The sequence below is a fragment of the Hypomesus nipponensis genome, chromosome 17 (assembly GCF_054491055.1).
Source record: "Hypomesus nipponensis isolate SF chromosome 17, ASM5449105v1, whole genome shotgun sequence".
NCBI classification, from domain to species: domain Eukaryota; kingdom Metazoa; phylum Chordata; class Actinopteri; order Osmeriformes; family Osmeridae; genus Hypomesus; species Hypomesus nipponensis.
Genome location: NC_140377.1, coordinates 10,114,313 through 10,130,267, shown reverse-complemented (window position 1 = coordinate 10,130,267; position 15,955 = coordinate 10,114,313). Strand labels below are relative to the sequence as shown.

The 15,955-nt window shown below is 50.4% G+C and overlaps 1 protein-coding gene and 3 non-coding genes across 5 annotated transcripts; all 4 read left to right on the top strand.

The window, feature by feature from the left end:
* Positions 1 to 144: 144 nt before the first annotated feature.
* Positions 145 to 15,929, top strand: LOC146253467 (transportin-2). 2 transcript variants are annotated; one of them, XM_084678218.1, is made up of 26 exons: positions 145 to 276; positions 1,937 to 2,036; positions 2,335 to 2,410; positions 2,891 to 3,040; positions 3,503 to 3,609; positions 3,812 to 3,945; positions 4,068 to 4,149; positions 4,283 to 4,405; positions 4,510 to 4,628; positions 4,845 to 4,905; positions 5,488 to 5,659; positions 5,775 to 5,927; positions 6,869 to 7,094; positions 7,394 to 7,565; positions 8,308 to 8,394; positions 8,482 to 8,589; positions 8,946 to 9,104; positions 9,478 to 9,565; positions 9,781 to 9,879; positions 10,500 to 10,535; positions 10,755 to 10,850; positions 11,084 to 11,159; positions 11,282 to 11,381; positions 11,901 to 11,975; positions 12,177 to 12,321; positions 12,434 to 15,929. In XM_084678218.1, the coding sequence occupies exons 2-25, from the start codon at positions 1,938 to 1,940 to the stop codon at positions 12,282 to 12,284; spliced, it is 2,706 nt and encodes a 901-aa protein (XP_084534344.1). In that variant the 5' UTR covers positions 145 to 276; position 1,937; the 3' UTR covers positions 12,285 to 12,321; positions 12,434 to 15,929. The 2 variants fall into 2 exon arrangements, with proteins under 2 accessions (XP_084534344.1, XP_084534345.1); XM_084678219.1 differs by lacking the exon at positions 10,500 to 10,535.
* Positions 1,779 to 1,849, top strand: LOC146253470 (small nucleolar RNA SNORD41). The gene has a single exon (XR_014731967.1). It is a non-coding gene; the product is annotated as a small nucleolar RNA SNORD41 (small nucleolar RNA).
* Positions 3,308 to 3,378, top strand: LOC146253469 (small nucleolar RNA SNORD41). The gene has a single exon (XR_014731970.1). It is a non-coding gene; the product is annotated as a small nucleolar RNA SNORD41 (small nucleolar RNA).
* Positions 3,654 to 3,724, top strand: LOC146253468 (small nucleolar RNA SNORD41). Its single transcript, XR_014731968.1, has one exon. It is a non-coding gene; the product is annotated as a small nucleolar RNA SNORD41 (small nucleolar RNA).
* Positions 15,930 to 15,955: the final 26 nt, after the last annotated feature.

The window sequence follows — 15,955 nt, the reverse complement described above, 5'->3', positions numbered from 1 at the left end:
GTCATAATTATTGACTGTCTCACTTTGTGTCGTAAAAATGTTATTGGGGGTTTAGGGTTTATCATGGGTATTAGAAGATGAATTAGGGTTTCTCATAGGTGCCCCAGCCATGTTTTGTTCCTTTTCGATTAAACGCTTCGCGAAAATTACGGAAGGCGAAAAGGATCAGTGAGTGAATCGGCGTGCTCGTCTAGGTTCAGTAGCTAGCAAGGATCCGCGAACGAGCACGAGAAAGAAGCGGCCCCGTCGAAAAACTTCAATCTATAAATCAATATTGTACGTAAATACCTTACAATGTATTCATTCAAATTGTCTCTTTTAAATTAGTATTTAGCCGAGTGGCATCCGTAAAATGGTTGAAGACGAAATGGTTTGCTTTTTCGCAAATAGCTGAGCAGTTGGAATGTTAGTTAGCTAGACGTTGCCAATGTTATAGCTAGAGCTAGGAAGCTAACTAGCTAGCCATACATTAGGCTTAGTGTATTTCCTGGAATCAAACTATTCTGTGGTCTGGCCAAATACTTATTCCCTGGTTGTGTAGTATTTGTTAGTGTTGTTAATCATGTGCGTATAGGGGTCTGTGATTTTACAAGTTAGTTTTGGTTCCTACATACGACGGTAAATTGTAAACATGCAACTCAAACCGCCATTGATCGTGGATGTTTCAGTGAATATTCGGAGCCTCGGTTGGCCAACTGGTTTAGCTAGCAAGCAGGCGAAGACAGCGTAGCTATGTGGTGTGTGCAAGCAATGAAACAAATAGCTAGCCGTTGCGATTTGACTAATACTATAGCACAGGTTTATAATAATTTGTATTATCTAGTGTAAAACGAGTGAGGTATTTGTCGACCTTTATTGCCCATGCCAATGTTGAGGCCGCATGTTTGGCCCTTAAAAATGCATGGATGGTGAAGCCGGGGGCTGTCGTGGTGAGAAGGGCAAGTTCAGTGCCTTAGACCCAACTTATACTCGTACGACATGGACCTCACTCACAATTGACCAATCGTGTCTAACTCTGAATATAACTATACAAAGTGTCTCGTTCTAGAAGAAAGCAATCTACTAGTCGGAGGCAGCTAATTTACTCACAAGCAGTAAGTGTGGCAAAGGCTATCTTGTACAACACGGACATCTGACTAAGTTGAGTTCTGTTTTCACACCAGCGCTTTAGCATGCCATCCACGGCAAAGTGTTATTAATTGAATCCATGTATAATTCATTCGAATATGTTATATCCTAACAATCAATTAATTTGAAGGTTATTAAACGCTGCAAGTTGGTAACACTGCTAACCAGAGTTTCTCACCGGCGGAAACGGCCGGGTGGCGTGGGGGTGGGGGAGGATTAAGGCGGTTAAGCCGGGTCACCGAGAGATTTTGTTCCCTGTGTTGGAACAGACATGGCCTCGTTTTGTGCCACAAGCCGATTCCCAATTATAATTTAGGCGTTACATGTGAACACCCAGAAACGAGCGTGTTGTCTGTGTTTACTCTGCTGAAAAAAACATTTTCACACTACACAAACTCGCAGAGGGCTCTATTTTCGATATAAATACGTTCACTTTTAATTTAGCGTTTCTAGGTCTTCTAGAACACCAACCCTCCCTTAACAATCCATGCCTTCTATATTGTTAATTGTTCATAAATCGTTCTAACTGTAAAAAGGTGACCATCTGCTACTTTCACAATAAGGAGCCAAAGCCACACCACTTTTAGAACTGTAACAAATGCTTGCAGGTACATGTCTATTTTCTTTTGAGTTTCTATTGGGTTATCCCCCTGGAGATGATGCATATTACAATGACCTCTGACTTTCAGTGATGGTTTTGTATTCATACTGTCTGATCCAGAACCCTCACACGCTCATCTGCATCCCTCTGCAAACTCGTCAGTACTCCCGTTTACCATTCATCTCTTCATTGTGCGTGTGTGTCCAGGATGGAGTGGCAGCCAGACGAACAGGGACTTCAGCAGGTCCTCCAGCTCCTAAAGGACTCCCAGTCACCCAACACAGCCACACAGAGAGCTGTTCAACAAGTATCCTCACCATTGAGTGCCATTGAAGGGGACGGGTGGGGATTGTGGGTGGGTGGCTGTGTTACATAAGAGTTCCCGTTAGTTAAGTATGCCGTTCTGTGTTTGTTTTTTTGTTAGTTGGGTTGATTACGTCATCCTGTCAACTTCAGTATCAGTAGTGCTATCTGCGGGAATGATGTATCTGAAAGAAGAACCTGAATGGCACCTCACATTTTTAAAAGAGTTGAATTAAGGAGTCTACTCTTTGTTGTGATATGCTCACGACGTAGTCTGGGATGACCCTTAACCCCACTGTCAGAAACTTGAGCAGCTGAACCAGTTCCCGGATTTCAACAACTATCTCATCTTTGTACTCACAAGACTGAAAACCGAAGGTGGGTTGGGACCTCTTTGTTTCTCTTAGTAGACAGAAACAAAGAAGAAAAGCTCATATACTTGCCTCACCAATCAATTCACTTGTGACTGGTTCCTGTATTGCCATCTTTTATAACTTGACCATAAAAGTTTCAAACCGCAATAAAGCAATGACAGACGCGTCTTTTGAAGTTGCAGAAAGTTACCAAAGTCCCCTTCCCTCTCAATGCACCTGTGATGAACTCTTTAAGACATTCGAAATCTGAATCAGACATGTGGATGTTTTTTTGGACTCTGAGAACTGCTGAGAGAGGTGGCTCCCTAGAGGGACATGGAGGGATTAGATATGGTCACACATTTTGCCACCTCCTTCCTTTTGAGGGTCCCCCTCCTTTCCTGCACACCCTTCCACTTACTGGTCACAGCTAGCAAGATGGTGGTTGCACTCATTCCAGGTCTATATAATCATATCAGTGTATATTTGATGTCTTTCCCTGTAGATGAGCCCACTCGCTCCCTGAGTGGTCTGATCTTGAAGAACAATGTGAAGGCCCATTACCAGAACTTCCCCCCGGCCGTGGCAGACTTCATCAAGCAGGAATGTCTCAACAACATCGGCGACCCCTCACCACTCATCCGTGCCACCATCGGTGAGTCTGGCCCTGTGTGTGTGTGTGTGTGTGTGTGTGTGTGTGTGTGTACGACTGCTTGTAAATGTAACAAATGTCTTCTTAGTCTGTTGTTGCACGTGAACTTTCCTTTCTTATGAAATATGTACCGTTGCCGCCAACTGTGGGCATTTTGCAGTCCTGGTGTTTCTTTCGCCCCTCCTTACACAAGTTCTCCCTCGAGCTTACCCTCTGTAAAATCCAGTCTGTCCCCGTCCCCATCCCTCTCTCTCTCTGTCTCTCCCTTCTCTGGAGATGATGCATACACTATGACAGCTGACTATCCGTGAAGGTGTTTGTATTCATACTGTCTGATCCAGAGACTCCCCCCCCCCCCCCCCCACCCCCTGCTCTTCTCGGCTCTCTCCATCCACCAAACCGCACTCCGTTCAGTCGGATAAAGGCTTTCTTTTTCCACCTCTTTCCCCCCCCAAACCTCCTCAGGCATCTTGATCACGACGATCTCCTCCAAAGGGGAGCTGCAGACATGGCCGGAACTCCTGCCTCAGCTGTGCAACCTGCTCAACTCGGAGGACTACAACACCTGCGAGGTCTGTACCCCCCTTCCCGAGGCTGGCCCTCGCCCCCTTATGTCCTGGATGTGATGCATAACATACCTTCGGTGATTGCCAGTGACGCTTGTCGTATTCATACTGTCTGATCCAGTCCCGCTGCCCTCGAAAACGTCCGCAACCCAATCTGGGTTGGATTCTTCACGCCTGTCTGCCTTTGCTTCGATTCTCCGCGCTTTAGGGCTCGTTTGGCGCCCTGCAGAAGATCTGCGAGGACTCCTCAGAGCTTCTGGACAGTGATGCTCTCAACCGCCCCCTCAACATCATGATCCCCAAGTTCCTGCAGTTTTTCAAGCACTGCAGCGCCAAGATCAGGTACGTTTTCAGGTTGCCAGTTAGACCGATCTCTGAAACAACCCTGCAGTACAGTCACGAAGGACGGTCATTTCCCAGCGTGTTTCCCCCGTGGTTTCTGAATATGTTCTCCCCCCGTCCAGATCCCATGCCATAGCGTGTGTGAACCAGTTTATCATCGGCAGAGCACAGGCTCTGATGGACAACATTGACACCTTTATCGAGGTGAGCTGGGACCGGTATCATTGGGTGTCAAACGGTGTCACAGTAAGCCGCAGTCGGCTGTCAACTGGTCATGCTAACTCAAGTCTCCTCCTCCTCCACCCTGCCTCCGCTCCACCGACCGGCCGCCCCCCAGAGTCTGTTTGCGCTGGCTGCAGACGAGGACTCGGAGGTGAGGAAGAACGTGTGCCGGGCCCTGGTCATGCTGCTGGAGGTCCGCATCGACCGCCTCATCCCCCACATGCACAGCATCATCCAGGTGAGAGGCTCTCCTTTCCTGATGGACACCGGGCAACGTCCAGCCGGTCGGTCCCCCCCCCCCCCCCCCCATCTCTGACTCTGGCCCCGTCTCCCTACTCCCAGTACATGCTGCAGCGCACCCAGGACCCGGACGAGAACGTGGCTCTGGAGGCCTGCGAGTTCTGGCTCACCCTGGCCGAGCAGCCCATCTGCAAGGAGGTTCTGGCTGGACACCTGGTGCAGTGAGTAGCCGCTTGCGATACATATGCAAAATAAGGCTAATATTTGGCCCCGGGCCTACCATGTGGTCTGTGGGGGGGCTGTATGGGCTCAAAATGGCGTGTCTTTCGGACCGTTGTGCATGGCAGGAGATGCAACCGCGAAGGCTGTCGAGTTAAGGAATTAGTGCAATGCTCAGGAATGCTGTTTGACCTAACATTCCTTCAACCATCCCACAGACTCATTCCTATCCTGGTGAATGGCATGAAGTACTCCGAGATCGACATCATTCTTCTAAAGGTAACGCGTGCCTTGTAACGCTCTCTGTTTCTGGTGAGCCCCCCCCCCTCCCCATCTGTCCCTCTCGCCTCTCCTCCCAGGTTCTTTTGTCTTTGCCCTTGTCCCCTTCTGGCTATTTCACTTCTTTGCCTTGAGCTGCACTGTTCCTGGGATTTGAAACGGACTCTCATGGCCTCCTGGGCTGGCTCCGGAATCTGGGGCGTTTCTTCTCCTCTTTCCTCATGCTTTCTCCCTCACCACGTTTCCCACCACATCGTCACGTTAAACCAGAGAGACTCTTACAGACAGCCCTGACTGATTTTTGTCTCGAGACACTCATTTGCACATTTAGCAGGTGATTTAGACGATTGCCTAGTGCAGTTATTTCTAGCTGCTTTTTTTGGGGGGGGGGGTGGGGGGATATCTATTGGATGGCTATCCAGCATGGCCCTAGTTCAGCAAGATGGGGCGGGCCCATTAATCACGTCCAAAAAACCAACAACTTAAAGACCGCTCATTTCTCTTAATATTGTCTTCTATAATCCACCCACTAACATATATTTTCTCCCCCCCCTCGGCCCCTCCTCTCCATCTCCTCTCCAGGGCGACGTGGAAGAGGACGAAGCGGTGCCCGACAGCGAGCAGGACATCAAGCCCCGCTTCCACAAGTCCCGCACCGTCACCCTCCAGCACGAGGGCGGCGAGGGCGAGGAGGGGGAGGACATCGACGAGGACGACGACGACGACGACGACACGCTGTCTGACTGGAACCTACGTGAGCGCACTGGCCTGTTCATCCGCTCGCATTCAACAGTTCAAAAGTGTCTTGGGGGGACAGCCAAAGGTGTAAGCGGTAGTGGTAACTTGCCTGTCCTCTCTGTGGCGTGCAGGGAAGTGTTCGGCGGCGGCGCTGGACGTGCTGGCTAACGTGTTCCGTGACGAGCTGCTGCCCCACCTGCTGCCGCTGCTCAAGGGCTTACTCTTCCACCCCGACTGGGTCATCAAGGAGTCTGGGATCCTGGTGCTGGGGGCCATCGCTGAGGGTACGCGCTCGCAACTGTCTCCACCCCCGGCGCCCCCGGCGCCCCCTTCACTGTCTTTGGCTGTTTCTCCCCCCTTCTTGATCACACACTTATCTCTCTCTCGTGCTCTCTCTCTCTCGTGCTCTCTCTCTCTCTCTCGTGCTCTCTCTCTCTCGTGCTCTCTCTCTCTCGTGCTCTCTCTCTCTCTCTCGTGCTCTCTCTCGTGCACTCACTCACTCTCTCTCTCGTGCTCTCTCTCTCTCGTGCTCTCTCTCTCTCGTGCTCTCTCTCTCTCTCGCTCTCTCTCGTGCACTCACTCACTCACTCATATGTCACTCGTCACACTCTGCCCACTAAAGCAGAAGTTGCTTCAAAGCAACACGGACACACGTCCACCTCTTCCCCTCCTGGCATCTGGAGCTTTGTCTCCCACGGTATGTGAGGCTAACCTGCCCTGCCGCCGTGGCCAGTCCTCCAGATGGAGCCACAGCCATCAGCCCTTCCCAAAAGCAGCGTGTCGTCAGGCTGTTGACTGCAGATGTTGAGCTCAGCTGCTCCACTCCGCCCTCAGTAATGACACATCAGTTCTGCTGACCCACTTAACACTAATAGGATGTCGACTAAGTGGATTCCGTCAGGGAGAATTGTTTATTTTTTTTAATGAATGCACAACACACACCCCTTATGGCTACAGCTCTAATGGACGGCGTACCAAGCCAGGCAAAGTAGCGATTTCAAGCTAGCGCTTAAAACGACGCCCTCAACGCGATCGACATTACAGATATACGGAGGCCACCGCGGCGGCCGTGGCCCACGGTGCCGCTGCCGGCCAGACATGCCACCGATGCGCGCTCCCTTCAGCCAGGAGTTTGGTGCTCGCTCAAGGGCGCACATCCTCGGAATTGTTTTCCTGAGCCTGAATTGTAAACAGGTGAACTAACGCCCCTGCCCCCCCCCCCCAGGCTGTATGCAGGGCATGGTCCCCTACTTGCCGGAGCTCATCCCCCACCTCATCCAATGCCTGTGTGACAAGAAGGCCCTGGTGCGCTCCATCGCCTGCTGGACGCTCAGCCGCTACGCCCACTGGGTGGTCAGCCAGCCGCCGGACTCCCACCTCAAACCGCTGATGACCGAGCTGCTCAAACGCATCCTGGACGGCAACAAGAGGGTTCAGGAGGCTGCCTGCAGGTGTGTGTCAGTGTGTTGGTGTGTAGGGGTGGCAGCTGGTTTGTGTTTCTATTTATTTACAACACCCCACAGGTTGTTCATGCAAAGCGGGTCAGCGGTGGTTTAGGGTTTGGATGGCTTAGCCTCCCAAATTTGTATCTGACACGCCACACCAGGGTGACACAGCGCTGGTAGACTGCTGTTGTCAGTCTCCCCCCCCATGTGTTGATGCAAAGTGGGTCAGCGGTGGTTTTGGTTTTGATGGCTTAGCCTCGCAAATGTGACTCTAACCCCTCTACTCTCCCCCTTCCCCGCCCCAGTGCGTTTGCTACCCTGGAGGAGGAGGCATGCACAGAGCTGGTCCCCTACCTGAGCTTCATCCTGGACACCCTGGTGTTCGCCTTCGGCAAGTACCAACACAAGAACCTGCTGATCCTCTACGACGCCATCGGGACGCTGGCCGACTCCGTGGGACACCACCTCAACCAGCCGGTACGCGTACACACACACACACACACGCACCACCTCAACCAGCCGGTACACAACACCTCAACCAGCCGGTACACACACCACCTCAACCAGCCGGTACACACACCACCTCAACCAGCCGGTACACACACCACCTCAACCAGCCGGTACACACACCACCTCAACCAGCCGGTACACACACACCACCTCAACCAGCCGGTACACACACCACCTCAACCAGCCGGTACACACACCACCTCAACCAGCCGGTACACACACCACCTCAACCAGCCGGTACACACACCACCTCAACCAGCCGGTACACACACCACCTCAACCAGCCGGTACACACACCACCTCAACCAGCCGGTACACACACCACCTCAACCAGCCGGTACACACACCACCTCAACCAGCCGGTACACACACCACACACACACGCCACTTCAACCAGCCGGTACACACACCACACACACCCGCCACCTCAACCAGCCGGTACACACACCACACACACCCACCACCTCAACCAGCCGGTACACACACACACCACCTCAACCAGCCGGTACGCAGAGACGACCCCGCGGCTGTGTACTGCTAACAGAACTCCACCTCCCAGAATGCCTCAACTCTTTTGATCCAGAGAGCCCGATACGGGTGTCCTAAAAGTTTCCTTTCCGCAGCGCCTCAGATTGACAGTTGTAGTCTCTGCAGCTCAGTCCAACAGATGGACGCTTGTGTTAAAGAGGTCCGTCTGCTCCATTCACAGGAGTACATCGAGAAGCTGATGCCCCCCCTCATCGCCAAATGGAACGAGCTGAAGGACGAGGATAAGGATCTCTTCCCGCTGCTGGAGGTAAGTCATGACCATGGTGGGATGGAAGCGGATTGCTCTGGTTTCTTTTCGTTGTGTTGACTCGGATGTTTCTCTTCCCACCCCCAGTGTCTGTCGTCAGTAGCCACAGCACTGCAGAGTGGCTTCCTGCCCTACTGTGAGCCAGTCTACCAGCGCTGTGTCACCCTGGTGCAGAAGACCCTGGCCCAAGCCATGGTGAGACCACACACACACACACACACAGAGCACTGTCACCCTGGTGCAGAAGACCCTGGGCCAGGCCATGGTGAGACCACACGCACACACACACACAGAGCACTGTCACCCTGGTGCAGAAGGCCCAGGCCATGGTGAAACCACACACACTCACACTCTCATAAACACACGTGCAAACCCATCTTCTCACACCGCTCACTGTAGCCCAAAATCCTTTCACTATTTGTGTAACTAAATAATGTCAAATCTGAGTCAAACAAACGTCTACGTTCAGAATGAACAGGCTCCAAGTTGTGAGTATGAACTCTCATGGCTACACCCACTCCCACGTGCCCCCCCCCCCCTCCCTCCTCCAGATGTACAACCAGCACCCAGACCAGTACGAGGCCCCCGACAAGGACTTCATGATCGTGGCCCTGGACCTGCTGAGCGGCCTGGCCGAGGGCCTGGGGGGCCACGTGGAGCAGCTGGTGGCCCGCTCCAACATCATGACCCTGCTCTTCCAGTGCATGCAGGTATGTCACCCTCTCCCAGGCAGGGAGAGGAGGAGGAGGAGTCCCGCCGCTGTCTGTGAGGAACTCCTCCCAACAGACCATTGGGAGCCCGAGTAGCCACGGGGACGTGGACGCTTTTCAGTTTTCAGCATGGCGTGCATCATGTCGGTAGCCCGACTCTGCCTTTCCCCATGGCTGTAGTTAAGAGATCGCATCCGGGCTCCGTCTAACTTGAGTGCATTTAAGACGTAGCCGGTGCATTGCTCTCTTTCTCTCTCCAGCTTTCGTACACATTAACCAAGATGTGTGTTTTCAATGTATTTGTACTCGTACTGTGAGTCTTGGGTTTGTCTGAGTGTTTGTGTTTGTGTGTGTGTCTGTCTCTGTGTTCCAGGACAGTATGCCCGAGGTGAGACAGAGCTCCTTTGCTCTACTGGGAGACCTGACCAAGGCCTGTTTCCCTCACGTCAAACCCTGCATTGGTGAGTGGCAACACACACACACACACAGAGCAGAACACCCTTCACAGGAAATAAACGTTCTTTGTTTTTGTTCTGTATGCTGATGTTTGTATGCGTGGTGTTGGTGGTATGGTATATCTGTGTGTTTGGGTAATGTTGTATGCGAATGTTTGCGTATTTCTGAATGTTAACCTGTGTGTGTGTGTGTGTGTGTGTGTGTGTGTTCCTCCCCACAGCTGAGTTCATGCCCATCTTGGGGCTGAATCTCAACCCAGAGTTCATCTCTGTGTGCAACAACGCCACCTGGGCCATAGGAGAGATCTCCATGCAGATGGGTGAGCCGCATGTCTCTGTCTCTCACTCGCCCTCTCTCTCTCTCTCTCTCTCTCTCTCTAGCTAGGTCTCTCACTCGCCCTCTCTCTCTCTCTCTCGCTAGGTCTCTCTCTTGCTCGTCGTCTTCTCTCTCCAGCTAGGTCTCTCTCTTGCTCGTCCTCTCTCTCTCTCTCTCTCTCTCTCTCTCTCTCTCTCTCTCTCTCTCTCTCGCTAGGTCTCTCTCGCACGCTCTGTCCCTGTCTGGCCACTGAATGAGTGGATGTAGATACGCGTTGTGCTTCCTGCAGCCACCTCACGTGTGTGTGTGTGTGTGTGTGGAGAAGGTGTAAGCCTGCTGGAGTGTGGCCAGCATTCAGCTGGTGCTCCTCTTGCATCTGACGCATGCTCAGTGTTCAAGCCCAGCAGAGAGACGGACTTCCCAGTAACCTGTTTGTGCTCGGGTGTCCCGGAGCCACCAGGCCCAGCGCTCCCACTAATTGTGTGTGTGCGCGTGCCTGCGTTTGCCATGTGCGTTGCGAGTGTGCCTGCGTTTTGCCGTTTGTGTATGCGCGCGTGCGTGTGTTTGTGCCCGCATGCCAGAGCAGCAGTCAGAGTAGTGACAGTGTGTATACTATCTCTACAGGCAAAGATCACAAGCAGGAGGAAGGGGATTGTGCAGGTGAGCTAGGGAGACCAGACCCCAACACGGACCAGTTAGCAGGACCCCCCCCCCCCCCCCCGACACTCAATCTTCATCAACCACTACGTGGTGGTGACTGAATGCCGCTCGTAGTACAAGGCCTTACTGTGGTCCTTGACTTTTCTAAGGAGGGATGTGGTCATTCTGTGATGTCGTGTTGGCAGGTGTGTGATCTGCTCCTTCCTTTTGTGACCTCAGGAGCAGAGATGCAGCCCTACGTGGGCATGGTCCTCAACAACTTGGTGGAAATCATCAACAGACCCAACACACCTAAGACTCTACTGGAGAATACAGGTACAAACACACACACACACACACTCACACGCGACCTTTTCTCTGTTGGCTGTGTACACCAATGATGAACTCTTCTAACAGACATTCGAAATCTGAACTGTTCTTTGTGGAGGTTTTTAGCTCTGAGCGTGTGGCTAGGATATAAAGCGCGTCTCGCTCGAATGGGGCATACCATCCTGTGATACTGACTAACCTCTCCTCCTCCTCTCTCTCTCTGGGCCTTCCCTGAACAGCCATCACGATCGGCCGGCTGGGCTATGTGTGTCCACAGGAGGTGGCGCCACAGCTGCAGCAGTTTATTAGACCATGGTGAGTCCCTCTTTTTGCACACACAGGAATTTCCAGGTCTCGTTCCATTGGTCGGTTTTGACCAGTTGACCGTTCCAACGCGGCCGGCCTGTTGCTGACCCCTCCCCCTCCTCTCTGCCCAGGTGCACGTCGTTGAGGAACATCCGGGATAACGAGGAGAAGGACTCTGCGTTCCGCGGCATCTGCATGATGATCGGAGTCAACCCCGGAGGAGTGGTGCAGGTGAGGTAGCGCCCTGTGGTCCGGACACTTCCTTTAGTCCCACAGTAGGAGAGCAGAGCTGTGGCCACGACTCCGGCTAGCACGTGACGTCCTCAGGGTCCCCGTGTCCCTCCCCTCTCCATGCGTCCGTGACGAAGTCTTTAAGACATTCGAAATCTGAATCAGACATGTGGATGTTTTTGTTTTTTTTTACTCTGAGAAACTGCTGAGAGAGGTGGCTCCCTAGAGGGACGTGGAGGGATTAGATATGGTCACATATTTTGGATCTGGATCTCAAGTTTTTGGGTGTTCATAAGTCTTTCTGCACGAGAGTGATATAGAGAAGCTGGTCTGCGTAAGGGTGCATAGATAGACCCTGAACTTCTTGCTCTCAGGCTTACACTCCAGTCCTCAGAGGACACGAGGACTGGAGTGTAGGAGCAAGATGGGTGGGGGGGGGGGTCAGGGGAACACGGAGGAGGCCAGATGAACCTCATGGGTGTCGTCCTAAGCACTGTGGCGGTGTCTTCTTTTGCACAGGACTTCATCTTCTTCTGTGACGCCGTAGCCTCCTGGGTCAGCCCCAAGGATGACCTGAGGGACATGTTCTACAAGGTGAGCTCGCCGACAGGAAGCGTGCTGTTTTATGCTTCGTATGTTCGAGTCGGGAGAACGGCCTCGGCGCACGGTCACGATCTCTGTAGACATTCCAAAAATCCCCAAACGAGGTGATATTTCAAGTGAGGGGTGCCGGAAGCCAAGAAGGTTCCATTTAAAGCCAGAACGCTTCCTCATGTCCACCTGTGGTCCTTCTAGATCCTACATGGCTTCAAGGACCAGGTGGGAGAGGAGAACTGGCAGCAGTTTTCCGAGCAGTTCCCCCCTCTGCTGAAGGAGCGGCTGTCGGCCTGCTATGGCGTGTAGCCCCCCCCACCACCCCTAGACAACGCGGGACACGCCTGTAAGTTCCGCAGGCGCTCTCCCCACCTGCTGGGGGGTTTCTCCTCGGGTGACGTCTGGATGAAACCGGTTGTTGACCCGTCTCCGTCCATTTTTGTCTCCCTCTCTCCCAGGTTAATGTACGGGAGGGTTTACTGGGGGAACTCATCCATCTGTGTAATTGCACTGCCCTGATCGTGGGGGGAAGGAGGAGGGACGCGACTAGCCTGCCCCTCCGGACGGGCCCCACGCCCTGTGTGTCTCCTGTGAGGGTGGGTGGGAGGGTGGTGGGGGGAGGGTACTGGGGGGGAACACGCAACCTTCTGGATCAAACGCCTAACTTACAACCGACACTTCTCCAAAAAAACGATGACACGCAAAGCCACAGGGATTCTAGACGGGGAGGGAGGGAGGCGTAGACGGGGGCCCAGCGCTCGCGCGGGTGGGGGGGGGGGGGGGGGGGACCCCCTCTATTAACTAAGTCTATTCAATACCCAGGTTAGAGGACAGCAGTGTTGGGAGGGGGGAGGGCAGGTGTCGGCAGCGACCACATTCACAGGATACTATCTTTCGAGGAAAATCGAAACCAGCCTGGAAGCCACAGTTTAAAACAAGAAACAAAACGACAACAACAAAAACGGATAACCATGACGACACTCATAATAAATAGGGCTGACACATATTCTGAACGTGCTCAGGCGTGCAGGCAGCTGCCCTGGGCCCGAGGCCTGGGCACATGCATCCTTATTCCAGTAGGCATCGATAATCTCTTAACAGGGTGGGACTGACGTAGCGCTAATGTTTCTAGCAGCCCGGAGACTAGCCAGAGGCAAAAGCATGAGATGCTTTCGTACGTAATAAGGGGGAGGTCTCCAAGTGTAATTGCACCTTTACTACTACACAAGCATTCATAGAGAATACATATACACTTCATACTGGGTCTAATCCTTTTTATTATTCTTTTTATTTTTGGTTTACATTTAGCAGAATTTTCCCTCTTCCCTTGGTTGCAGAATTCATTTTTTTCCCCCCTCAAAAGAACTACTAATTAAAGTGTAGTCTGTTTTTCTGTTCGATACTGCAGCAGTCATACTTCTGGGAATCATTACTGTAATGCTGAAGTCTGTCATGTTTTTCTTTTATTAGCTGTGATAAGGGAACGAGACAAGGTTTGCATGGCAATGATCATCTCTTGTCAAGTGATGTGATTCGTCTGTGTGTGTGCTGACGTGTGTGTGTGTGTGTGTGTTTGTTATGTTGCAAGTCCATTTTTACATTCAGACACAATGCTCGTAGGAAGAAGTAAATTCCAATAGGTATCACCCACTCCATTACATCTACTCTGTGATCGTGTCTTACCTGTTTCTTTGCCTGCCATAGAACCGGTGATTTAGTGTTGAGCAGTGTTGCTTAGTTAAGACGAGGTTTAACTCACCCAATAGTAAGAGAATCACTCACTGCAGCGCGCGTTATACTGTAGTAAGATGAATCTGTTTGCTGCTACTGCTTCTTGGTTTTTAGATTATTTTCAATGGACTTTAAAAAGAGTGATAAGGCCTCAGTAAGAGCTAGAGAATGAGTTGCAGGTTCTTACTGATATAATGCACTTTTTTTTGTTTTGTAAAATTAGTCTCTTAATGTCAGGTATATACCTGTCATAAGGTCTCTCTGTTCAATGAGTTTTAGACCATTAAAGCTTGCTAAAGTAAAAAGCAATGTAAGGATAATTATAAAGCAATGGTAAGTGAGTAGGTAAGACTAAGGCCTCCGTTCTTAGGGAAGTTTTAAGAACACCATCCAATGAGATGGTGGGACAGCTTTAGAAGGGAGGGACATCCCAAGTATTTGAATTCGGCGCACATCCCAGTGTTCCAGCCTGTCCAATTGTAGTGCTCCCAGCGGTTCCGCTTTTTGCAGAATGAGAGGTGGCTGTGACGAGTTGGTGGTGGTCATCCAAACCTGCTGTCAGTGGTCATAAACGAAAGACCGATGCGTTTTTATTTTCCTTTGGGGGAAACAAGTTTCTAGGCCATCATCTCAAGACCAGCACCCTCTCGTAGCAATCTTTTTTTATTATTATTATTTTTTTTTTTTTTAAATATAAATAAGAGCTTCGGTTGCTACACGTTGCTGTGATGATAACGGAATGCGGCGGCTCTTTATTCGGGCCGAGAACGTTGAATACGTTTCTCTGGCCCGGTGGCGGTCGCCATCATGAGCCATGTCCTCCTCCGTTGATACTGTGTAGGATGTTGGGGGTACGCTGGTCCCCTCTTGTTAATATCCCCACTTAGATTGGATATACGTTATAAGCCTGGGTGATCGTCTGTGTCCATTTGTATTTGCCAGCGTCATAGGTCTATCACATCTGACTATTCAGTTGAATGTGCGTGTGCATGTGTTTGTGAGTCCTTTTGTCTGTATCTTACTGTACGTATGGTTGTCTGTGTGTGTGTGTAGCTTAGGCTTTGCGCCGGCCCTCCCCCAAGGTGATGTCGTAGACATGTGACACGCATCTCGAGTTGCGAAGAGACCCAGAGTATCAACACTTGCCCCTCAGTTACCATATCACTTTGTGATTGACAGTTGGACCATAGGTCGCTCAGCTTTCTAACATTTAGGGGGTTCTTACTGAATATATTGAGATCTGTGAGATTTGCAGCAAAAAAATCCTTAAAAAAAATCCAGCTAAAGATAACGTTGCCTTAAGCATCAGCGCAGAACTGTGAAAGTGTAACTTGAAATTAAGGCACAGAAGTATCTGTTTTAGTCCATGTAACATGGATTATTTTAAAACACAAACACACTGATGCGCATGTGCTTGATACTACACTGTTTTCGATCTTTACACACTTTTGTAAACTGCTCCACCCTAGATGGTGAAACCTAATTGTATGTTTTAAGGGGTGAACTGACGTGCAAGTGTTGATAGATGGGTATCTGCTCTCAGGTGGTGAGAGGGGGTAGGTGTGCACAGACTCTGACAAATGCCACAATCTTTGCAATCTGCCCTAAAATGACCCTTGTTGTTATGCCAGACTGGGTGAAATGTCAAGCTAAAACACCTCTTAAAATTCGAGTGAAACTTTTATCTCAAAATACAGGCAAACTTTATTTCAGATGTAACAGTTATTTAGTTTCAAGAATTGTTTTTTTTTTTCTTTCTTTTTTTATATTTTATATTTTATTTCAATGTGTTTATTTTGTTAATTTAATTTGCCATTTTATTTATGTTCATTTTGCTTTGAGATTTTTTTTATATTTTAATTTTGTTTGTGTGCTGAAGTGCACAAATGTTTTAGACTTTAAAAGTTTTTTTTCAGTAATGTTCTTTTTATTTAAAGAATTTTTTTTGTTTTCGTTGTTTTATAGCGGACCATTTTGATTTGTCAAATTAGTGTTAAGTGGTAGGACTGAGGGATAGACAGAGCTTGGTGCATACCTGGGGGAAGAAGGGAAGAATGTGAACTCATAATTTAGTTGCAATCTTTAATCAGTCTCGCGAATTAATTTGATGTAGTACCGGTATTTCTTCTCAACTGTGGTGCAGGTGGGATGTTAACTGATGTATCCCTTTCTCTTACTTTTGTGAATGGGGAAATAAAATGTTTTCTATCAAGCTGGGAAAAACTGAAGCTGTGTGTATTTATTTCTCC

Coding starts and splice junctions, on each gene's coding strand:
- LOC146253467 (XM_084678218.1), top strand. CDS start 1,938: ATGGAGTGGCAGCCAGACGAACAGGGACTTCAGCAGGTCCTCCAGCTC. Junction 2,037..2,334: donor CACAGAGAGCTGTTCAACAA/GTATCCTCACCA, acceptor CCCCACTGTCAG/AAACTTGAGCAGCTGAACCA. Junction 3,041..3,502: donor ACTCATCCGTGCCACCATCG/GTGAGTCTGGCC, acceptor AAACCTCCTCAG/GCATCTTGATCACGACGATC.